Here is a 25,514-nt window from a genome sequence, read left to right as displayed (position 1 = left end):
AGGACTAGCCTGCAAAAGGCCAGCAAATTCATGGATCCGGAGGCTGAGCCAGCAAGTGAAGCGGAGACCGCCTCCGTGGATGCTGAGGGAGGCAAAGCTCTGGCCCTGCCCGCGGGGGAGTCAGAGGCTTCGGGCTCCAAGCCAATCTCATCTCTGAAGGGGCGAGATTTTGTCCGCACACTATTTTCCCATATCCATCCCCAGGATCGGGAAACGACGAAAAAGCTGAAGTGGGCAACATTGGCTAACAGCCTCGGCCAACTGTGTCTTCAGGTACCCTGCATTATTCACCTTATTTCAGTGATTTTGTTACTAACCTCTCTATTTCTCTGCTCTGATATTTTTCCCCTTGTTTCTCTGCAGCTGGAGTCCCGGGTCGGAGAGGCCATCCAGTGCATCGATGATTACGATGCACTGGAAAAGGACCTGGAAAAGGAAAGGGAATCGACGGCGAAGCGCGACGAGGAAGTCGTAGGCATGGTGGAGCGATACAGCAAGGCCGAAGCGGACGTGGCTGCGCTGCAGGCCCACCTTACCCAAGTGGAGATGGAGAAGGCCTCTCTAGCCTCTGAGCTGGAGAGGGCTAAGAAGGAAGGCTATGACAACCTTGTCCGGTTCCGAATGAGGTATGAGATGGAGCACCGGGAGTCCAGGCGTAACTGGAAGAAGGCCTGTGAGGGTGCCCAGAACCGGGGATATGTGATGGGGGCCCGGGACCAGCGCCTGGAGTTCTTTCTTTCCCCCCAGGGCCAGCAATTCCTGAGTATGATGTTGGAGGGTACCTTGGCAGCCTTCCAACGGACTCCGGACTATCTGGAAGGGTTCTCCCAAATCTTCGCCCATGTGATAAAAGAGACATCTATGAAGATAGCGGAGTTATTGGGAGCATCAGCGGAGCAAGCTGTTGCTCTGGACATGGGAGCCTTGATGGACCACATCAAGGACGAGGATCTAAACAGGCTGCTGAGGATCACTGCTGAGTCCCCAAAGAAGCCGGGGTGGTGGTACCCGGTCTTGGAGAAGGCCCTTCCCCAATTTGCCTTTGGGATCTACCCTGAGCCGGTGCCTACTGCTCCTGTGTACCGGCCCCCCTTCTGCACTTCCCTGGCGGAGTTTGTGGATCAACTGAGGGGTCAGCCTGATGCTAGCTCTTTGGGATTCTCTCAATTCAGCATGGAGCCCTCTCTGCCTGCTGGCTTCAAAGCCTCCGCCCTCAAGGACCCTGCGTCCTTCTCCGCAGCTGTGGATCAGCTTTATGCCCTGTACAAAGATGAGACAACATATACCCAAGAGGCATTAAAGCTGTTAGACGTGGAGGTTCGTCTCCCTGTGGGGAAGGACTCGGGCACGTTGCTAGTGTTCGAGGAAGGGGGTCCCTCTGGCGAGGCCTCTGAAGCTGCTGCTCCTGCTGGTCCGTTGGCTCCACTTTCCTCAGCCCCTATTCCTCCAGACTCCACTGCCCCTGCTCCTCCCTCCTAGCTGCCTCTGTTTTTCCCTTCCTTCCTTTTTTGTCAAGACTTGTAAATTTATTCTTTGTAAATGTTTTTGTTATGCTTTGATTGTAATGTATAGTTTGATCGCCTTTGAGTTGTTAATGAATTCTCTTTGTACCTTCTTTCCTTTTTTGATTTCTGATCTGGCTCTGGATCCATGCATCTTTCGTATTGTTTTGTTTGTTGTTGTGTCTTTGATGCGAACTTATATTTTGAGTCCACAAGATGTGGCGGTTGTTTCCTCCGTATAGAGTAGGACTTAGATTTTTTGTTGAAGTGTTTACGATTCCTCTGGTCAGCTTCCCTCTGGGCGGTGCCTCTGAGTGGTTCCTCTGAGTGGTTCTTCTGAGTGATTCCTCTGAGTGGTTCTTCTGAATGATTCCTCTGACTCCGGCCAGACTGATGATTTTAACTCGACAATGTGATCCCTCTGAATGAATTGTTGGGACCGCTGCTCTGATCCTCTTCCTGGTGCGCATTGCTCTGGCCCTTTCCTCTCTGAGTGCTCTTCTGGCACTTCGATTCTTGGCGTTCCTCTGATGCTTTCCTTCTAGCCATCCCTCTGATGCTTCCTTTTAAGGCCGGAACACTCTGCGCGGAGCATGGATGATCCGGGGGATGCATCCAACTTTCGCGGCTTACGATTAAATAGTAACCCTCTGCACTGAGCATGGATGATCCAGGGGATGCATCCAACTTTCGCGGCTTACGATTAAATAGTAACCCTCTGCGCGGAGCATGGATGATCCAGGGGATGCATCCAACTTTTGCGGCTTACGATTCAGTAGTAACCCTCTGCGCGGAGCATGGATGATCCGGGGGATGCATCCAACTTTCGTGGCTTACGATTAAAAGAACACCCTATACGGAGCATGAATTATCCGGGGGATGCATCCAACTTTCGTGGCTTACGGTTAAGAGAACACCCTGCACGAAGCATGGATGATCCGGGGGATGCATCCAACTTTCGTGGCTTACGGTTAAGAGAACACCCTGCACGGAGCATGGATGATCCGGGGGATGCATCCAACTTTCGTGGCTTACGGTTAAAGTGATTCCTCTGCTCCTCCCTTGATGTTTGTTTTTTCCCTTGACTTGCTAGGTAGAAATTTGTTTTTTGTTTTTCCCTTGTCTTGCTGAGCAGCAATTTGAATTGAATTTGAGAATTGTGGATTGAATTTGTGAATTGTGGGTATATACCCTACTCTCCCTTCTGGTGACATGTGCAATGCTCTGCATGAACATGCTAAGTAAAATATATAATTGAAGAGGAAATTATGTAAAGTAAAACGAGTCAACACCAGGGAATTCCCTAGAACCACGGATCCGATTTTATTGATATCATGGCCCCGAACCTCGTTAAAACCCCTGTGGGGAAAAAGAGTATTCGGTCTACAATGTGCTATTTCATCGAATCAACATTATACATAGAACTTTTTTAGAGTATTGATATTCCATGGTCTGGGGAGAGCTCTGCCGTCTGGATCCGACAGTGTGTATGCTCCGCCACCCAGGACCTCGGTGATGATGAAGGGCCCTTCCCAATTGGGTTTGAACTTTCCCATTGGCTTCAATGCATCGGCCCTCTTGAGGACTAGGTCGCCCTTGGATAGCTTCCGTGCTCTGACCCTTTTTTCGTATCCCGCCTTGATGATGCTTTTGTACTTCGCTGCTCTGACTTGGGCTTCATCCCTCAGCGCTTCCACAAGGTCGAGCTCTGCTCTGCGGAGTTCTGAATTTTGCTCCGTGTTGTAAGTTGTAATGCGATATGACTTCAATCTGGCCTCTGCTGGTATCACTGCATTGGATCCATATACCAGGGTAAAAGGCGCCTCTCCGGTTGCTGTCTTTGGGCTAGTTCGGTAGGCCCAAAGTACAGTGTCCAACTCCTCGACCCACTTCCCTCTACTCTGGTTCAGCCGCTTCTTAATTCCCTCGCAGATTGATCTGTTTGCCAACTCCACTTGCCCATTTTCTTGCGGGTGAGCCACTGACACGAATCACTGTGTTATGTCCATTCGATCGCAGAAATCAACGATCCTCTGCCCCGTGAACTGGGTTCTGTTGTCTGACACGATGATTCTGGGGACTCCATATCTGCAACATATGTTTCTCCAGATGAACCGCTCCACTGTCACTTCGTCGATCTTTGCAACCGCCTCAGCTTCGAACCATTTGGAGAAGTAATCCACTGCCACAATGAGAAAACACTTGCCCCCTGGTGCCGTGGGCAATTTCCCGACGATGTCTATGCCCCATTTATCAAATGGGCATGCAGCATACATGACTCCCATGGTTTCTCCCGAGACATTGATTCTCCCAGCATGTCTCTTACAAGCCTCGCATTTGCGGACGAATTCCCTGGCATCCTTGTTGATGTTTGGCCAATAAAACCCTGTCCGAATGATTTTTCGTACGAGATCCCTAAATCCCACGTGCCCGCCACAGCAACCTGCATGAATTTCTTTTAAAGCAAAATTAGCTTCTTCGGGAGATAAGCATTTTAATAAGGGGTGGGTAAAAGATCGCTTGTAAAGTTGATCATTGATCAAACAATAGTTCTCATATCGAGCCCTCTGATTGGATTCTTTGTTCAACCGCTCCCCTGTCTTTAGAAAGCGTATAATCGGGGCCCGTCAATCATCCCGGATTTCCACTGCAAAAATCTGTGAAGTCCCCATTTCTCTGGTGTCGCAGAGCAGCGTAATCTCGTCACTCCATGTCTGCTCCACTGCGCTGGCCATTCGTGCTAGTAAGTCTGCCTTGGTATTCTTCTCCCGGGAAATTTGTTCAATTCTGAACTCCATGAATTTTTGCTTCATTTCGTTGATCTTACAATGTTATGCTTTCATTCGATGTTCTTTGATGTGATAACCCCTTGAGAATTGTTGAGCCACCAACTGTGAATCGGTTCTGATGATGACACATTCAGCCCGCAGCTCTGACAAAATGTGCGCTGCTCTGAGCACCGCCTCATATTCGGCCTCATTGTTGGACATTTTACAAGTAAATTTTATGGCAAATTGATACACCCCCGATCCTGGGGAGACGATGTACACCCCGATTCCGCATCCCTCTTTTGTGACTGACCCATCCACAAAAGCTATCAAGAACTCTTGTACCGGGCGGCAAGTAGTTTCTTGAATGAAGTCCGCAAGAGCTTGTGCTTTGATAGCTGTCCTTGGCTCATATTCTACATCGTACTGCCCTAACTCCACAGCCCATTTTACCATTCTCCCTAACAAATCCGGTCGCCCTAGCACCTGCCTGAAAGGTAAAGCAGTTCGTACCACTACCCGATGTGATAAAAAGTAAAGTCTCAACTTCCGAACTGTGACCATGACTGCCAGAGCAGCCTTTTCAATTTCGGAGTAATTCAACTCGGGGCCCTGAATGATCCTACTGACAAAATAGATTGGCCTCTGGCGATTTCCCTCTTCTCTGATAAGCACAGAGCTGACTGATTCCTCTCCCACTGCTATGTACAAGTACAATATCTCTCCCGGGACTGGCTTGGTCAAAGTTGAGAGCTCCGCTAAGTACGCTTTAAGATCGTCAAATGCCATCCGGCATTCCGCTGTCCACTGAAACCTTGTCCCCTTCCTCAGGATTTTAAAGAATGGCAGGCTCCTCTCTGCTGATCGTGATATGAACCTGCTCAGAGCAGTGATTCGCCCATTCAGAGTCTGCACTTCCTTGATCCCTCTGGGTGGTGTCATATCCATGATGGCCTTGACCTTATCCGTGTTAACCTCGATTTCTGCGGGAGTAACTTTATAACCCAAGAATTTGCCCGTAGTAACCCCAAAAGTGCATTTTGCTGAGTTGAGCATGAGACGATTATTTTTGATGACCGTGAAGACCTCCTCTAAGTCAGAGATGTGGTCCTCCGCTCTGACACTGCGCACAAGCATGTCGTCCACATAAACTGATATATTTTTGGAGAGTTGTTCCTTGAAATTTTTTTCCATCATCCGTTGGTACGTAGCTCCCGCGTTTTTCAACCCAAATGGCATGCTCCTCCAGCCAAAAACCCCGCAACAGACGACGAAAGCCGTTTTAGCAACGTCCCATTTGTGCATTTTAACCTGGTGATAGCCCTGATATGCATCCATCATTGATAATAGCGCACAATCGGAGGTAGAATCCACAAGCTGGTCAATCCTCGGCAGAGGATAATGATCATTGGGGCAGGCGGCATTCAGGTCTCTGTAATCCACACACATTCGCCAAGTATTCGTTTTCTTTGCTACCATTACCGCGTTTGAGATCCACTCCGGATATTGTACTTCTTCAATATGACCCGCGTCCAACAGCCCTTGGACTTGTTCGTTAGATTCGTAAGAAAAATAGAAATTATGCAAGGAAACATAGTAATCGCACATAATTATCATGATTACGCGTAAAATAACCGCAGATTAACGCCCAAGCCTCGGCTTCCACCGCCTTCTCAACATGCACATGCAAGGAAAATCGTAAAAACCACGGATCTCATAAGTTTGTAAACAGATTAGCACAAAAAACACGATTATCGGTCCAGATTCGCGTGGGTATTCAGAACATTAGCTCGATTGGGGCCTGCGCACGCAAATCCGATCGTGACTACAGATCTGCATGCGCAGGTGGTCGAAACTCATGCCTTAACTCATGATTCCCACAGACGGCGCCAGCTGGTGAATTATAAATAAACAGGTGGGGAATTAATCGGTTAATTATCGTTGAATTATAAGTTATACCTAGTGTTTGATCGAAAAAATAAGAGAGAGTAGTTGAATTGCTGAGAGCACGAGAATAAGTTGCTGTAGTATTGAAAGTAAAGATAGCGTCTCTTACAGAGTGCGTGTGCATGGGTATTTATAGATTACATGCTAGGGGTAGAATAGTAATTTTGCAGCCAAACATGCTACTCGCGTGGTCAAGGGCATATTAGTGAATTTGCCCTCAGGCGGGCGATTCCTCTGCTCTTTGGTGATTTCTCTGGCAAGGGCCATTTCTCTGGCGAGAGTGACTTCTCTGGCGAAGGCCATTTCTCTGACTACATTCATTCCTCTGGCGAGGTCCGTTCCTCTAGTAAAGATCATTCCTCTGCTCTGCACATATTACTCCTCATCACCATCATATGCGTGATCATATCTTATAACTCTTTATGGTCTAAGGACTTCATCTAAATCGCATAAGTTATTAAAAATAAATACATTAGATAAATAAATGCCTTTATTAATACAAATTCCAATGAGATTGAATTTACAATTAAATAAAAATAACCAATCTAATTGGTGCACCGGGTGTAACTCTTTCATCTATGAATATAACAATATGAACACTGTCAAAATGTTTTTCCCTCTGTCCCTCCAAAAGCGAGTCATATTTCTTTTTTGGATCGTTCCAATGAAAATGAGTCATTTCCTATTTTAATAATAACTACTCCCTCGGTCCACAATTTAAAGCCCCAGTTTGATGTGGGCACGAAAACTAAGAAAGCTGAAAAAGGTGATGTGAATGAAATATAAGGGTAGTTAACTAAAGTGATAAAGATAATTGACTAAAGTGATAAATGTGTTGTGAGTGGATCCACTAGTAATAAAATGTAGTAAATATGGAATATAAAAATGATAAATGTGTTTTAAAGTGAGTCCATTAGTGGCAAATGGTAGTAAAAAAAAAAAGAGTAAAGAAGTACAAAAAGCAGAATATGGCTTTAATTTGTAGATAAAAATTTAAGAGCAAGTAGGGCTTTAAATTATGAATGGAGGGAGTAGGAAATTTAAGTTTCTATCAATAAAATTAATTATACCCTTATTTTTTTAATCACCCTAATAAATACCAATTCCTTATTTTTGAATTTATTTTTAATTTTTTTAATCTTTAAGTACACATAAAATTTAATACACTAAACAACAACTTCTTAAATCTGGTGACCAAAAGAACTACCTCACTTATGATGGGACGGGGGGAGTACACTATACAACATCATTAGTACTATTACGCAGCGGCAAAGAATTATTTTTTCAACATAACATCAGTTACATCCCCAGTTTTGATTTAAAATATAGAAGAAATTGAAACTAGTACTTGGATTTTTACTTAAGCTTGCAAATAACTCAAAATTATACTCCACAAGTGAAGTGTTCCGTGCTGAACTAAAGAGTCAAGAAATTGGTGTAGTATATTCGAACAAAAACTCATTTCGTGGACGGAGGGAGTATTATTTTATGCATACTCGAACAAAAACTCGTAATTGAAGATATAACTAAAAGACATAAACAATTATATCAAATATAAATTGATGCCGTGACCAAGTATTAGGATGAATCTATTTAGGCTTAAATCTTTGAAGCAGAGCCTCCTTCTTAGGTAGATTTTCCTTAACAAAGTTGTCATTGCAGTAGTCATTGGCCCATCTGCACATATTGGGAAAATTTTCGTGGGTCATGAGTTCGCATCCCACCACCTCTGATATGATTGGAAGCCAATAGCCAATGAAATTTGCAGCAATATCGACGACTCCAATATTTTCACCTCCAAAAAATTTCTTGCCTTTAATTTCGTTTTCAAGAAACTTGAGGGCTTCTGTTGATTCCTCCTTGGACTTCTGTTGATCCTCTCCCGTGCTCCAACAAGCTTTCCACAGTGTGGGAATACACTATAAACAGAAAGGGAGACGAATATGAGAGAGACTAGCTAAAAGGAAAAGATTATGTGACAATCAATTGACTACGAGTGAGCCTACGAGGGTGTTTGGACTTATAAACTGTTTACGAGTTTATAAGCTCCTTCAAAGTGTTTGACAAAATAAACTCCTAAACAGCTTATAATTAAATTGTAAAAATAAGCTCTAATAGCTTGTAAGCTCCCGAAAGAATAAGTTCATCTACCCCAATTTACTTTCTCATTATCTTATAAGCAACATTAATTTTACAAAAATAACTCAACTATGATTTTTTTTTCCATCAATTTTATTCTTCTTCAATTTTCTCTCCCAACAAAGATTTTTTCATAATAACTAAAAATTATCTCTCTAGCTTATACGTTCAATTATACAAACACTTTGACAACTTATAAGCTCTTAAAAAACTATATCTTATAAGTTTCAAGAACTTATAAGCTCTTTAAAATAATCTTAGGCAAACACCCCTCTATATATATTCACGTTACAATTGAGTCTTGAAGTTTATTTTCTTGTAGTGACAACAAAATTATGAGTGCTAAGTTTGTGTTTGTGATTTAGATTTACATTATGAACTCATTGGTTCAAATTGTTAGGAGTTTGTAGACAAAGTAACAATTGATATAACACAATTTTTGGAATTCAATGAACTTAAATGAATTTTCTTTTAAATATAATCAATAGTAATTCTCCATGTTATCTCCATAGTAAGTCGAAACGAGAGTTGAAACACAAGAACTTAATAATAATAATAATAATAATAATAATAATAATAATAATAATAATAATAATAATAATAATAAGGGATAATTGCATGTAAATACGCCAATTTTGGTCAAAATTCATTTTTGACGCGTATTAAATAAAATATACGAACTTTATTAGTTGTTCAATCTTGATTTCGATTTCATTTTTTTCAAGTTAAAAAATTACATAGCGTCTACGTGGCTCACCAAAAATGACATGACGTCTACATGCCATCTAAATGTTATCTACGTGATATCTCAATAGCGTATAGATGATGTCTATGTGGTTCATCAGAGTCAAAATTGAACAACTAATAAAATTCATGTATTTTATTAAAAAAATTTAAGTACGCGTCAAAAATCTAAAGTTAGGGGTATTTACATACAATTATTCCTAATAATAATAATAATAATAATAACCTAGTCACAATTTACTAACATTTAAAAAATATGTATTGTTCTTATGACATTGATTTAATTTTTGTGCATATACTGTTTGAACTTTGAACTAAAGCATAAATCAAAACGTTCTTACGGAACATAAAAGGTCTCATATTTCAAATTAAGCAATCATTACACACATATAAAAAAAATAAAAATAAAATAATTAGTGTAGTGAACGAACCTTTTCATCGATGAACTTGGCCCAAAAACGAGTCATGGCTCTTTGATAAGGATCCTTGGGCAGAATGGATGGACCTTCCCAAACTTCATCGATGTATTCAACAATGATCAATGATTCAGCAATGGATTTGCCATTATGCACCAAAACAGGTACTTTTTTGTGAATCGGATTGTACTGTAAAAGAAGAGGTGACTTGTTTTTCACATCTTCTGCTATGTATTCATATTCAACTCCTTTCATTTTAAGGGCCATTTCCACTCTATTCACGTATGGGCTATACCCCAATCCTCCCAACAATTTCACTTCTGCCATCTCTCTCCCTCTCTCTCTCTCTAAGATGTGATTTTTGGTTATCCTTGATGGGCACATCTTATAGAGTATGCTTGTTAGATAAGACAAACTGGAAAAATAATTGAATGGATAGTTGCAGTTTCTTGTTTTTTAGGGAAAAGAATTGTTCTAATTAATTTGACATTGGTTTGAATTTTACTGGAAAGTCTGGTTTGATTGAATAGTATAAATACGTGTGAATTAATAAAGCTTGAAATTATGGACATTGAGTCCACACATAGACAGCTTTTACACTAATTTTCAAATGTGTCGTACGAAATTTCGACGTATGCAATGATCTCAGCCGCCTAATCTAGCATATATTAGATCATAATAAGGTTATATATCTGGAGTATTATTAAAAAATAATTAGATATAATCTAAATTCCTAATTTATACTCTAAAATCATTTATTTTGAGAATTAAACTCGATGCACTGCTAGAAAAACTCTCATAGATGACGTTTTTTAAGCGTCATCTATGTGCATCCGCAAGTGTCAAAAATAATAAAATTAATTTTTTATTTATTTATATGAATTAATTAAAATTCTTAATTATTTCTATAATTTAAGTTAGTTTAATTGATTGGCACTAAAACAAAAAATAGATATTGAGACACTTTAATGGGGACATTTTTTATTTAGTGCCTCTAATAATTATTGTTGGGGCATTTGATCAAATATGCTAAATTTTATAAATTTAATGGGGCACAACACTTAAAAAAATCAAGCCCAAACATCTATATATATATAAGAAATACCAGTTTTAGAGCAGTTTTTTTCGAACCAAATTTGACAGTTTTTTTGAAAAGATCGTGATTCATGTGACACCATTTGCATAAGATGATGGGATCGTCATTTTTAATTATCTGCTTGGGATATTAGTCATATTTAATTAATTAGTCGTATCTACTAGGTGTATCTTTTAAAGAAAACATCCATATTTTAAATTAGCACACGTGTGCTGACGTTATTAATTTAAAGAAAAAAATATATACTCCCTCCGTCCCTGAAATAAGTTCCTCTTTTTCCTTTTTGAGACGCCCTCAAATAAGTTCATCTTTCTTTCTTTCCATTTTTGGACAACTACCCCACCACTAATAATACTTTATTTATTCTTACTTTTCACTTTTTCACCACTCCCAATACTAATTATAACATTTTTTCACATTTTCACCATTCCCAATACTAATTATAACATATTTTTCTCCACTATCAATACATTTTACCATTTTTCCTTAAAATCTGTGCCGTCCCCAAAGAGAAACTTATTTTGGGAACGGAGGGAGTATTATTTTTTATAAGCAAAAAATGTATTGTTATTTCCACATAACAAATAATGTTAATTAATACAATAAGATAGTGAAATCAATTTAGTATCATTAATGTTTTAGCTATTTATTTTTATTAAATGACGATTTTATAAAAAGAAAAGAAAAGGAAAAACTAAAAAAAACCCTTGAAAGCACAGAAGGAGCAGACTAAGGGCCGAGCCTCATTAAAACCTTTTCACGGAAAACCCAGTGGGAAAAACCGTGAAAAGAAAAAAGAGTACTCGTCTAAACACAAGACGAAAGTAAGGAAGAGCGGAAGGATCAACGAAAAAATCATCTGAATCCCCTAAAGAAAACGTCCACGATAAACAGAGACAAAAACCAACGGAGTCCGACCAGTAGCGTCCCCGAGCCGAGCGCACCCAAACCCGGAAGGACTCTACCGACACTCCATCCCTCACCAAACCAGGGCAGCACAAGCTCAACTCCATCCACCGCCTCAAAACCCACGCCTCCATCAGCGCAAGAATCAACTGAGCATCAAGAGCACCCATCTTAATCCAAACGCCTGCCAAGTGTTCGAAGAAAGACCCAAACCAAGATCTCCCCATAGACACGCCAACAAAACCAAGAAAAAGCCGAACCAAACAACCACCCATCAGCCCCAACTACCGTTTCTGACGCAGATGGCTATGCGAAGCCATGTCAAGGCGAACCGCAGCCCTAATCTCCTCAATCTCGTGCGGCCACCACCCTTCTGAACGTTGTTGGTTAGCCATTAAATCTGCCGCCTTGTTTCCTTCTCTAAAGATGTGAGAGGCCTGCAGCGAGAAAGCATCTAACATCTTTAAAATCCTATTCCACGTTGCCTTAAAACGCCAAGGCACATTCAAAGAACGAGAATTAAGAATGGATATCACGTAGTTGGAATCGGATTCAATCCAAAGCTTGTGCCAACCACGATTGTGAGCAATTTGAATCGCCGAGATAACAGCCAGGAGTTCCGCTTCAAAGGCAAAACCCGAGCCAGCTTTGAAGTGAAAACAACCACGCACCACATTCCAGTTATCTCTAAACACCCCACCTGCAGCAATAGTGCCCGGAGCTCCCATCGCCGAGCCATCAGTATTCACTTTGATCCATGGCGCCACCGGTGGCCACCAATGCACCTCCACAAACTCCGGAGGAGGAGCACTCCTTGTAGTAACACCCACTGCCCTGAGAATCAGATAATCCGACCAAGAATTCCACATGTAGCCTAATTTAGCAAAGTTATCATCAATCTCTTTGAAAGCAACTTTCACCGTGTGGATGACACGGCTTGCTTCGAACTTTTGATTATCAAAGATACAATTGTTTCTCTGCATCCATATGGCCCAGATGACCGTGATGATACCCGTTTTCCAAAAATTACCGGTGAGGGGACTAAGTTTATACTGCCAAGCTGCCACCAAAAAGCTATGAATATCATTCTCTTGCAACCCTTTCGTGAAATTATACCACCCAAGAAACGTAGCCCAAATATTCTTCACACGCTCACAATTCCAGAAAAGGTGATCTTGAGACTCACTTCCTTTTAAGCAAATAAAACAGACATTAGGCGTGATCATACCGTAGCGGATAAGGCGATCATAAGTTGGCACTCTATTATGAAGAAGACGCCAACATATCAAAGAACGTCGAATTGGAATAAAAGATTCCCAAAGCCAAGAACCCCAAGACACCTTCGGAAAATGATGACAATGCTTGTTGAAGGCCAGCGCAGTAGTGACATTCCCTTGCAACGAGGGTTTCCAGAAACGCACATCTCCATCAGTACCAAGAGGAGTGAGTAAGATATCACACACTATCTCAGGAAAAGCATTAACAAAGGCTTGCGTGAAATGCCAGACCCCATCGTAGAAATAATCAGCCACCGATTGAGAAAGAAACGTAAGCATGAAATGCGGGATTCCGCATTTATTCATGAGATTATACCCAAGCCAGTCGTCATACCAGAACGAAGTATAAGCGCCGTCACCAATATACGAGTACGAATCCGCAACCAAACCATCAATTTCCTCACGTAAGCTCATCCAGATAGAAGAAGCAGCCACCAGAGATTTACTACGCCCAAAGCGATCGAGATATCTATCTCTAATCAAATCATATCCGAACTCACGCCCACCAACCACCTTCCACGCCATTTTCATGAGATAGCTCTTGTTCATGGACTCGAATGACCTTACCCCGAGACCGCCCTCCTCCTTAATCGAGCAGACCCTCTTCCAACTCACAGAACAGGATGGCGTCTGCTTGATGTTGCCAGTCCATAGGAAATTACGGCAGCACGCATCGAGCTCCTTAATAAGAGCAGTCGGCCATCTATAAACCATCATGGAGTGCGTCAGGGAGCTTTGGATAACCGACCTGATCAGGCAAATCCTCCCAGCCATCGACAAATGTAATCCCTTCCATCTCGCGAACTTGTTGATCACACGATCATGTATCGGTCGAAGATAGGAGGCATGCACACGACCCTTAAAGATAGGAACCCCAAGGTAAGTAATCGGAAAGTTGCCCTGAGAAAATCTCAAAATGCTCCGTATAGCCCTGCACGTCTGAGAAGGAACTTTGCTAGTAAAAAAAATTTGCGACTTATCCGGGCTCACAATTTGATCAGAAATTTGACCATAATATTCCAGAATTTTCTGAATGGTATGAGCGTTCGTGACCGTGGCGTGACAGAAAACCAGAATATCATCCGCATATAAAAGATGAGTGGGAAAATTAATTCCCTGTCTCATTTGCATCGGGGTAAGGGTGCCCGCGCTAACACAATTTGCAAAGAGCCTACCAAGAACATCCTCGGCGATTCCAAAAAGAATCGGAGAAAGAGGATCGCCCTGACGAACACCCCTTGAACACGCAAAATAACCTTTAAGCTGACCATTGTACAGAATAGAAATCCTAGCCGAATGAAGCAGAATTTCAATCCAACTAATGAACTTTGAATCATAGCCAGCAACACGAAGGACGTTAAGCAGGAAATCCCAGCTAAGAGTATCAAAGGCTTTTTTGATGTCAATCTTGCAAGCCATGTTTTGACCACGGCTCGTACGATGCATACAGTTCACGCCTTCCGACCCAATCAGAATACAATCGTGAATTGAACGGCCGCTAATAAAACCAAACTGATGACGGGAAACATAAACAGCAGCAACCTGGCTCAGTCTAGACGCCAACACCTTAGTAATAATCTTGTAAAGAAAGTTGGACAGAACAATCGGTCTCAGATCCGAGACCGAATTGACGACATCTTTCTTAGGTATCAACACCAAGGTATTAGAATTGCAGCCTTGAGGAAGATAAGAATTCCGGAAAAAGGCTTGAACAGCACACCAAATATCCACTTTAATAATCGACCAACAATGCTGAAAGAACTTACCCGAGAAACCATCTGGGCCCGGCGAGCTGTTCGGCTTCATCTGAAAAACCGCAGCAGAAATTTCATCTTCATCCGGTAAACGAATGAGCAAATTATTATAACGATCTTCGACCATTTCCTCAATAACCGCCTCTACCGCCGCAATATCAGTATTAGTTTGACTGCTAGTCGAAAACAAAGAAGAGAAAAAATCCACGATATGATCCCCAATAACCTTCTGATCGTAATTCATATCTCCATTGATCTCCATGTGAGAAACGATGTGAGGTTTACGACGAAACCTAAGCATCGCATGAAAGAATTTCGTGTTCCTGTCTCCATCTTGAAGCCAAGACACCCGGCTTTTTTGCTGTAAAAGCGAGCTCTGCCTGGAAAGCACAACGTTGATCTTAGCTTGGGCTTCCACTTCTTTAACCATGCAATGAAGAACAAGCGGAGAATGATCCGAGGTAATACGTGGCAGAGCTTGAACAAAAACCGAATTCCAGAGATTTGCAAAAGAATCAGCATAAATCGCTCTATCCAGACGAGACTCCACATGGGTAGGCATAAATCTACGACCAGACCACGTGTACTGCAGACCAACCGTAGGCGCCTCAATGAAACCGGTGGCTTCAATGAAATCACAGAACTCCGCACAAGCAGTAGAATTAGGCATACAGTCACTACTTCTTTCATGGGCGCCTTTCACCGCATTAAAATCTCCAATAAAGACAACATTACCATCAATATGATCCAGAAGATCCAACCACAAGCGCCGTCTGCCAGCATACGTGTTAACGCCATGCACCACCGCGATTTTAAAATTCCACGTCGACCATCTGCAGTTCATGATAACCACCTGCTCGGAGGAGAAAATGACATCATGAGTAACAGAAGGATGAGAAAAAACCCAAATATTCGAACTCATGTTGTTTCTTGAATTTTGAAAACAAGGAATAAGATTCAGAGAACGCCAAAATCTTGAGTAAGTCTTCTTGAGATTCGTCTTAGGCTCAATAATCCCAACAATAACAGGGGAGAAGGAGTCGCAATGCTCCTTTAAAACTCGTTTGGACTCGTCCGTAAGGCCCCGGACATTCCATACGAGGACATTCATCATAAAGACTGAGAATTCGTGTTCGGGTTTTCACCCGATTCCACTTCAGCTGCCCAACTCTTGGCTGCCACATTATTCAGGGCTGTATCATTCTTCGAGCTCCCAGACGTAATAATGAAATCTCTAGGTTTATCTCCTGCTTCCCAAGCTTTGTAAAGTTTATTTTTGATGAAATCTTCGGCCTGTTGATTAGGTTGCTGGTGAGGTTGTTGCTCCACCGACTTCCGGAGACGACTCTTGATACTATCTTCCCCACGAATAATCGGATTCTTTGCCGCTAAATCTTTCGGCGGTCTCCCCCTTTTTTTCACCTGCGCCTCCGCCTCACAATTCCTGAAAGTTTCCACTATCCGCTGAGCTTTGATAGCGCTTTCCATCATCCTTTCCTGTTTCTCACAATTTTTATCCCGATTGACCGAACTTTCGTAAATGATGATCTGTTGTGAATCTGCTTCAGCCCGTGTCTTGCCATCATTCGACTGCCCATCAGACTCCTCTCCCGAATCTATCTCTTCCGTAACCGGCACAGTGATCGCCTGTAAGATATCCGGACCCGACGTCAATCTATCTCCATTGACATCCTCAAAATCAACATTCCGATCAGTTAAAGCAAACGACTGATTGTGGTTCTTTGTTTCCCGCGGTGTCTGAATCTGCTCTTCTTCAACAGCAACCTGTTCCAAAACCCCCAACTGATTTAGAATCTGCTCTTCTTCGACAGCCACCTGTTCCAAAACCCCAAACTGATTTTCAGTGATAATCTGCGGTCTGTGAGGTTGGGCAGTCCTATTCTGGTCCCAAGATTTTGGCTTCCAGTTAGGTGCCCTAACCTCCTTGGCAGCTCCCTTATTAATTATTTCCTTGTCTTTACCCAGCGACATATCTTTGGCCTTCCCATTCCTGCTGTCCTCGCTGGATTTGTTCTTCATTTTATTGCAGTTATCAATAGAATGTCCAGTGATCTTACACTTAGAGCAGAAGGCCGGGAGTTGTTCGAATTCAAATTCGACGTGAAAGGAACGTTCTTCCCCGTCAACCAGCAAAGCCTCCGGAAGAGGACGCGAGAGATCAATTTCCAACAAAATTCGAGCATAATGTCCAGCAGCACCACGTGCAGAAGCTCCATCAACTTTAATAGGCGATCCCATCGCCCTTCCAATACCCGTAATAACATCCAGAGTCCAAAATTCTAAGGGCAAAAAATAAATGCGCATCCAAACTTCACAAAGTGAGGAAATTTCTTTATAGGGGTCGAAGAATCTTACCCATTCGCGTAAACTCATGGTTCCGAAAGGTAACTCCCAAGAAGTGCTTTTCTGAACGAACGCCTTGTCTTCAGCGGTATTAAATTTAATAGTGTAGAAGCTCTTTCCCATGGGGATGATTTGCCAATCCTTGTCAATATTCCAAGCCACCTGAAGATCACGTTTAAGATCAGTGAGAAGACGCGGCTTCTCTCCTTTCCTCAGTAGAAGACGACCAATTAAAGCATGCTCAAATTGATTTATTTTGGGCAGCAGATGCTCTTTTGGGACCCTAAGCGTGGGTATTTCACCAGAGAAATCCGGTTGCAGTGAAGTGAATCGATGAACAAGCACATCCGGTGTACGTTCAATTTGTCGGGGTCTCCTCAGAAGTGAAGCAAAAGAAGTGGTGCTCGGCCGGTGAAACTCCGTCGCCGAGGCCTTCTTAGTATTGTCTCCCTTGATCAAATCCGAAACGTTAGTATTGGATGTAGTGATTTTATGATCCTGTGAATTTCTAGAAGTTCTACCAGCAAAAGACGTCGGCGTAGATTCCTCAGCCACACCCTTTGAAGATTCAACATCAAATTTCTCTTTGTCGTGACATTCTCCATGGCTATGACGTTGAGTAGAGAAATTATTGGAAACTTGCGGCAGATTCAGCCCTGCCTTATCAACCATTATCGGCTGTTGTTGGTTGATTTGTATCGTTGGCGTCGGTGGATTGATCGGCGACGTTGGCGGCATCGGTTGGTGGACGTTCGACGGCGTGCCGGCGATCTCAGCAAAGAACTGCATATTCCTTAAGCATAGAGAGGCTAACGCCGGGTGGCTGTGGTAACAGTCCGGTCGCCGGTGATTGGGAATCGGAGGTGAAATCCGATAGTCAACTTACACCCGCTGCAGATCACCTGATGCAGATCGGCTATGGAGCCAGAGCCGGAGGATAGTCGCCTGCTGCAGATCGGCTGATGGTGCCTGCAACCGCCGTGCAGCAGCAGCAACAACTTATGGTGGAGGCTTCGACAGATCGCCGGGAGTGATGCTCTGCCGTTCCTCGCCCACTCCGGAGCAGCAGCAACGGCGGCTACTCTCTCCGATCTTAGGCAGCAGCAGCAACGTTCGTGAGGGACGGTTCGCGCCGGACCTTCGCCGGTCTTCGGCGGTGGCGGCAGCACGTGAAGAGATAGGCGTGAAAATACTCTCTCTTAAAAGTCGTAGTCTCTTTTTCCTTTCCTTGTACAAGAAGGACTGAAGCTGACCACTTTAAAAGGGAGCCGAGAACTTGGTAGCTGACCATTTGAGCAGACTGCAGACTGTGTCGGACGGTATGCCCATACCAGACGACTTTCCAGACGAACAGCTGTTGCACATCGACGGTAACATTCCTTGGTATGCTGATTTGGTTAATTTTCTAACTGCTGGAGTTTTTCCTAAGGGAATAGAGACAGCCCGTAAGAATAAGTTGAGGAGCCAAGCAAAATACTTCATATGGGATGATCCTTGTTTGTGGAAGACCTGTGCGGATCAAGTGATACGACGTTGCATCCCTGATGAGGAGATTCATTCCATTTTGAACTTTTGCCATGCTCATGCTTGTGGAGGTCACTTTGGTCCCAAACGAACAGCACGTAAGATTCTTGATTGTGGTTTTTATTGGGAAAGTATTTTTAAGGATTCTTACAATTTCTGCAAAAATTGTGACAAGTGCCAAAGAACAGGTAATATCTCTTCTCGCAATGAAATGCCTCAAGTCCCTATTTTGGTTTGTGAAATCTTTGACGTTTGGGGAATGGATTTTATGGGGCCGTTTCCTAGTTCTTTTGGGAATTCTTACATTCTTTTGGCTGTTGATTATGTTTCAAAGTGGGTGGAAGTGAAGGCCACCCGCACTAATGACTCTAAAGTAGTTGCAGGATTCCTTAAAGCTAATATTTTTAACAGATTTGGAGTGCCCCGTGCCATCATTAGCGATCAAGGAACTCATTTTTGCAACCGCACTTTGGAAGCACTTTTCAAGAAATATGGAGTCCATCATCGAGTTGCCACGGCATATCATCCACAATCCAACGGTCAGGCTGAAGTTTCTAACCGAGAAATCAAGAGCATCCTTGAGAAAACAGTCAACCCGAGACGAAAGGATTGGAGTTTGAGACTGGACGATGCGGTATGGGCATACCGCACTGCATTCAAGTCACCGATTGGTATGTCTCCGTACAGGCTGATTTTTGGGAAGCAATGTCATCTACCTGTTGAGATGGAGCATAAAGCTTTTTGGGCCGTGAAGGAATTCTGTTTAGATGAGAAAGTTGTTGGCAAAGAGCGGAAATTTCAACTGCAAGAATTAGAGGAGATTCGATTGGAGGCGTATGATCATGCAAGTCGTTACAAGGAACGAACTAAATTTCTACATGACAAATACATTCGAAGGAAATCCTTTGAAGTTGGGCAGAAGGTTCTCTTGTTTAACGCACGCTTAAGGATTATGCCAGGAAAATTGAAATCTCGTTGGTTGGGCCCGTTTGAAGTTGTTAGTGTGAGTCCTCATGGAGCTGTGGAAATCCAAAGCCTCGAAACACGAAAGTGTTTTAAGGTTAATGGACAATTACTCAAGCCATACTATGCTGGAGTCGAGATGGAGTCGTTCAATGCGCTCAACCTGACGTCTCCAACCATTGTCTAAGGATTTTGAACTTCTTTTCTGTCCAGCCAAGGACGTTAAATAAAGGCGCTCATCGGGAGGCAACCCGATTTTTCTTGCCCTTGTTTTGTTTATTTTCGTTTTTTCTCTTTAAAAAAAAATAAAAATAAAAAATAAAAAAAATAATAAAAAAAAATAATAATAATAATAAAAATAAATAAAAAAATATATAAAAAAAAGAAGAAAAAATGTTGTTTTGTTTATTTTCGTTTTTTTGCTCTCTCTTAAAAAAAAAAAAAAAAAAAAAAAAAAAAAAAAAAAAAACTTGGGGTGTGTTTTGGTCAATTTCGCAGGTTTGGGGGTTGCCCTCCAGTTTCTAAAAAGTTGGGGGCCAAGGTGCAAATTCTGGAACTAGGGTTTTTGACTAAAGTCAAAATTCCCTCAATTTGGTTTCCCCCAACACCACCCCCTCCATTCCACCGCTGCTCCGTCCGTCCACCCCTCTTCCAGCACCAGCACGCCACTCCGCACCACCAGAGTCGCACCACCAGCGAACCGCCCAACCACCATTCATCATCGCCGGAAGCTTCAGCCCCTCATCCACCTACATGATTCCAGTTCAGGGAAGTTTCTCTCTTTTTTGCTTTTCGTTTTTGAAGCTTCCGTTTTCTTTTTAGTTGTTTGCTGTTGTTTCTGTTTTGGTCAGTCATATTTTCACACAATGAGGACATTGTGTTGTCCAAGTGTGGGGGGGTGTCTTTGTTTTGTGTGTCTTTGCTTTGTTGCTATGTTGGTTTTCTTGTCAGTTTCGAGTCCTTTGGTAATGTTATGATGATAATGTGAAGAGTTGAGATTAGGATATTGGATTTGGTATGATAGGCTGTTGCTCTTGTGATGGAATTATGCATATGTTTGTAGGTGTTCTTGTATGAGAAAAACGTGCAAAATTTGATCAAAATTACTTGAAACCTACTAAATTGTGAGGATTGAGCCCTAATGAGCACACATGACTAGCTCTAATTGTTTCTTTGATGAGTGATTGATTCGAACTTCAATGCCGAATTTCTGGTTTGCCCTGTTGCCATAGTCAAGACTGAGTTTGAGAATTTAATGCATGAAAATGATTAAGGCATTTAGGAATAACCATTATTTTGGCCTGAACATATTATCCGAAACTTCACTATTCCCTTAGTGAGCCCGTTTATGCCTAATTTGCTCCTTTTTGTTTGATGAAAACTCACATATATTGAGCCTTAGCCTGTTTTAGCCTGCTTTTGTCCCTTGAAAACATGTGAATGCACTAGATTATGACGAGATGAGAAGATGAGTACTCCTATAATTTTAGTGTGTTGAGAGATAGTTCATTGATTCTATGGGATATATATGCTGTTAAAAAAAAAAAAAAAAAAAAGAAAAAAGAAAAAAGAAAAAGAAAATTAGAGTTCTATAATAAAATGCATACTTTTTGAGGATTGTGGATATTTTGAGGAGCTACTCTAGAGTTTTATTGATGGAAGGTCTGGTGTGTTGCATGTTTTCAGTCATATATTGAGCCTTTTTGATCCCTTTTCCTTGTTTATCCCACCTATACGCACCCTAGCCCCATTTCAACCAAAATGCAAGACCTTTTGATTTGTGCATTGGTTCCATATTTTGGTGGAGATAATGACATAAGGGCAAGCTGTGTTTGAAGGCATAAAGTTGTGAATTGTGTGAATCTATTCTGTCCATATTTGTCTTTTGAGAGAAATTGAGTGAACTTGGTGAGGCAGGATTGAATTTGCACAATTTTGACTTGAATAAAGAACATGGCATAATTTTCTGAGCAAGAGCATGGTTAGTGGTTTATGGATGATTGTATCTTGATCAAGATTTTGAGTATTATCTATCATATTGTTGCCAAAGCTTTGTTTTTGCTGTTTTGAGTCTTCTTTTGTTCACTTCCCTGTCATTTTGTTCTTTTTGGTGCTCGAGGGCGAGCTTTGTTTAAGTGTGGGGGGATTTGATTGGGCGTATTTATACGCATTTATTTAGGGGATTTTTGTGTGATTTCTATGCTTAATTCGTGTTAAATATCATTTTTAGGATATGATTCTGGCCTTATATGAATTTTGATGGTATTTAATAGGTGTTGAAGAAAAGACATGATTTTGAGAAGAATTTTGAAGCTCGGAGCTGTGAAGAATACAAGCTGAAATTCGAACTGATTGGAATTATTGAAGTGGGATGCACTTTGATTTATTTTGTGACTTTCATACGCCACCTTTAGTTTCTTTAGTTTGTTAGTTTGGGCCCATGCGCCATTTAAGTTAGATTAAATTAGATTAGTTTGTTTTTAGTGGGCTTTATTTGTCCAAGGTTTTCAAGCCACTTTAATTTGACTAGTTGCCTAATTAGACTTTTTTAGTTGCCTTATTAGAATAAGGTTTTGATTATTTTCTTATATATATATTAGTATTAGTTAAGTTTTAGAGAGACATATCATAATTCACGCCAAACTTTGGAGAGCAGAAACTGGACGCGATTTTGGTGTTCTTCCAATCAAGTTTTATTTCTTTCATCATTCTTTGCAATTTATTCTTTTTATTTATTTGTTTAATTATTATGTTTTCTAGCTAAATTCGTTTATTCCGGCATTGATTAGGGAAGCACTAGCGAAATTATTCTGTGAGATCTAATTGTTCTTATACTTTATTTTTATGCTTGCATCTGCGATTCTCCATGTTTAATGATATTAATTGTTTTAATCCATTAGATAGTTGCAAATATTTATCGAGTTAGAATTAATTATATAGCCAATTGAACCGGCCATCCGTAATTGTGGTTTAAGTTTGATTAGTGGTAAATTGACACATCAGGGTCAAGGGAAAAACAGTCTTAATTTAATAATCCTGCGTCAGAGTTTATTGGTTTTGAATCGGGTTTTTCTAGATATTAATGCTATCGGCTCATTAAACCTATAGAGCGTCTCTTACGGTTGTCAGTCGATTAGGGTAGTAATTAGTGAAGCGTCTTCCTGGTTACCGAATAATTAAGGAGAAATAAGATCACGTCAGAAGCGTCTTCGGTGGTTATAACTGATTTGTTTGCATGATTTAAAGTTATTTTTGCATCGATGATCGAAATAATTGAGCTAGGGTGGACTTAATTGATTGCTGGAATTCTTTTATTAATTGTTGGAATTTTTATTCATCTTTTAGCTATTGGAAAAATTGGTTTATTTGGATTTTATTTATTTAATTTTAAGTTTAGTATTTTCTATATTTTATTCTCAAAATTTCGTGGGTTACTTGCAGACTTTAATTAGAGAAATTCTCGCCAGTCCTTTGGGAGACGATTTTGCTTACTGCTGTCTGCGCAGTGTGGGCATACCGGCTGACTGCCGGATATTTTTGGTGTAAAACGACGCATCAAATTTTATTTTTATTTATATGTGTGTATAAGTAAAATAGAGAAAGTAACTATTTTATGTAATTTATTTTTATTTTTCTTAGTCTGTATTTAAATCTTAGTAATTATATACAAACATACTGATGTGTGTCACTACAAGAAAATGCGGCTCTAACGACCGAAATTTCGGTCGTTAAAACCCAAAAATCGGTCGTTAATATTTTTAACGACCGATTTAACGACCGTTTTTTTCGGTCGTTGTTTGCATCGTCGCCCGAGTTTTAACGACCGTTTTTTCGGTCGTTAAATTTAACGACCGATTTTTTATTTTTAACGACCGAAATTTCGGTCGTTAAAAAGAGAAAAAAAATAAAAAATAAAAATAAAAAAAAAATATTTTTTTAAAATAACGACCGAAATTTTATTTTTAACGACCGAAAATTCGGTCGTTAAAAATTAATAAAAAAAAATAATTTTTTTTTCGATTTTTTTTTTTTATCTTTGTATCCCACAAGTATTTTTAGTGTATTTCTAATGTATTTTGACCTTAATTGCATACCATTTGATGAACTTCCCAGTAGGTCACCCATCTTACTTGTGCTCTAAGTCAAGCACGCTTAACCTTGAAGTTCCTTTCGAGTAATCACCAGTACAGAACACTCGTATTATTGATATATATAGTACCAATTAATTCAATATAAAATATCATTAATCATTCATAACCTTATAATATGTCGAGATAATAACTAAGATTTGTGGTGCCGGCGAAACATTGACGGTAAATATACGATCGAATTTAAAATAATAAAAAATTAATATTATCGTAATTAAAAAAAGAAAAGAAAATATGAGTATGAAAAATAACAAGCAAATATACAACAAAATCAATATTAAATCAAATAATCAATATTAATAAAATTAATATTTCAAAAATAATTTTATTATTTTAAAATAATAAAATTATTAATATTTTGAAAATAATGAATCTAATAATTTAGAAAATCTAATAAGTCTAATAATTTATTATAATAAATCCAATAAATCTAATAATTTATTATTATTTGTAAATAATATCACATTTTTATTAATAATAAATATTATCTATTTTTTTAGAATAATATTATGAAAATAACAATCATTTTAAAAATATTCTCTATAATTTGAAAATAATAATTAAATAGAAAATTAATAAAAAATAATTAAATATTTATATAAATAATATTTAAATAAAAACGAAATTTAAAAAGAAAAATAATCAAAAATATTAAATATTAGTAATCAAAAAATAAAAATAAAAATAAAAATAAATAGAAATAAAAACGAAATTTAAAAATTTTAAAAATTGAAAAAATAATATTAACGACCGATTATTCGGTCGTTAATAAATAAAATAAATAATAAAAAAATTTAAATAAATAAAAAATAAATAATTAAATAAAAAATAAATAAAAATAATTTTAACGACCGAAAAATTCGGTCTTTAAAAAAAATAATTAAAAAAATATTTTTTTTATTTAAAAAAAATTAAAAAAAATAAAATAAATAAAATAAAAAAAATTTATTCGGTTGTTAAAAAAATAAAATTATAGAGATTATTCGGTCGTTAAAAAAAATAATTTTTTTTAAAAAAATTATTTTTTTTTAAAAAAATAATAATTTTTTTTTTAAAAAAATAAAAAATATATATTAACGACCGAATTTTCGGTCGTTAAAATTAAAATATAAAAAAATAATTTTTACGACCGAATTTTCGGTCGTTAATAAAAATAAAATATTAAAAAATTAAAAAAATAATTAGCGACCGAAGTTTCGGTCGTTAAAAAATAAAAATAAATAAAAAATAAAATCGGTCGTAAATCGGTCGTTAAGGCCGCAAAAGTAACGACCGTTAATTTCGGTCGTTAAACGCGTGTTTTTTTGTAGTGTGTATTTTAGCTACTTAGTTTGGTGTGTGTTTCACCATGATTTTATATGATTTTACATGGTTTGTGACATTTTGGCGCAGGAATTAGATGAATTGGAGATGGAGCTTGGAGATGGAAGGAATTAGAGAAAAGCAAGCTTTTGATGGAGATTGGCGTGGAAATTGAAGATTTAGAGATTTGGACTTTGGAAATATTTATCTTGTAATTTATTTAAGCCAAATACTCTTTTAATTAAACTTTTGGGCTTTAGTTTTTGGGAAGGGCCGAAACCCATAAACATTGGGGTGTTCGGCCACTTTGTGTTTAAATAGAATTAGGACTCTTAGTTTGAGGAGCAGCCGCACTTTTAGACTTTAGTTAATAGTTGACTTTGATTAGGTTTTTTATGATACACTTTATTTCCTCTTAGTTTTGCAGACGATTTTTTTTAGTTAGTGCATGCAAATTTTAGTTTAAATATATTACTTGTTTCTAGCTTTGGATTTTGGAGATCAATCGCAGCTGGATTTTTGAAGGAGTAGAAGAATTGTGGTTAATTTGTTTCAAGTTTTAATTCAATCGTATTTATTTATTTCGTTAGTTTAATTTAAATTGCAATTTATTTGTTTATCGTATTTGATTATTATCATGTTTACTTTTATTTCTTTGGTTGTT

At 39.6% G+C, this 25,514-nt stretch overlaps 1 protein-coding gene across 1 annotated transcript; it reads right to left on the bottom strand.

The window, feature by feature from the left end:
* Nucleotides 1-7,634: 7,634 nt before the first annotated feature.
* LOC131016462 (probable glutathione S-transferase) lies at nt 7,635-10,035 on the bottom strand. Its single transcript, XM_057945157.1, has 2 exons — nt 9,532-10,035; nt 7,635-8,136 (listed from the first exon to the last, which is right to left on the bottom strand). The coding sequence occupies exons 1-2, from the start codon at nt 9,898-9,900 to the stop codon at nt 7,807-7,809; spliced, it is 699 nt and encodes a 232-aa protein (XP_057801140.1). The 5' UTR covers nt 9,901-10,035; the 3' UTR covers nt 7,635-7,806.
* Between the last annotated feature and the right edge of the window lie 15,479 nt (nt 10,036-25,514).

This window comes from Salvia miltiorrhiza, chromosome 3, assembly GCF_028751815.1.
Source record: "Salvia miltiorrhiza cultivar Shanhuang (shh) chromosome 3, IMPLAD_Smil_shh, whole genome shotgun sequence".
NCBI classification, from domain to species: domain Eukaryota; kingdom Viridiplantae; phylum Streptophyta; class Magnoliopsida; order Lamiales; family Lamiaceae; genus Salvia; species Salvia miltiorrhiza.
The sequence above is the reverse complement of the archived record's forward strand: the minus strand, read 5'-3'. Positions and strand labels throughout refer to the sequence as shown.

Excerpts from the sequence above, each read along its gene's own strand:
- LOC131016462 (XM_057945157.1), bottom strand. The coding sequence starts at position 9,900 with ATGTGCCCATCAAGGATAACCAAAAATCACATCTTAGAGAGAGAGAGA. Across the intron at positions 8,137-9,531 it reads CCAAGTTCATCGATGAAAAG|TGTATTCCCACACTGTGGAA; the intron begins GTTCGTTCACTA and ends TTCTGTTTATAG.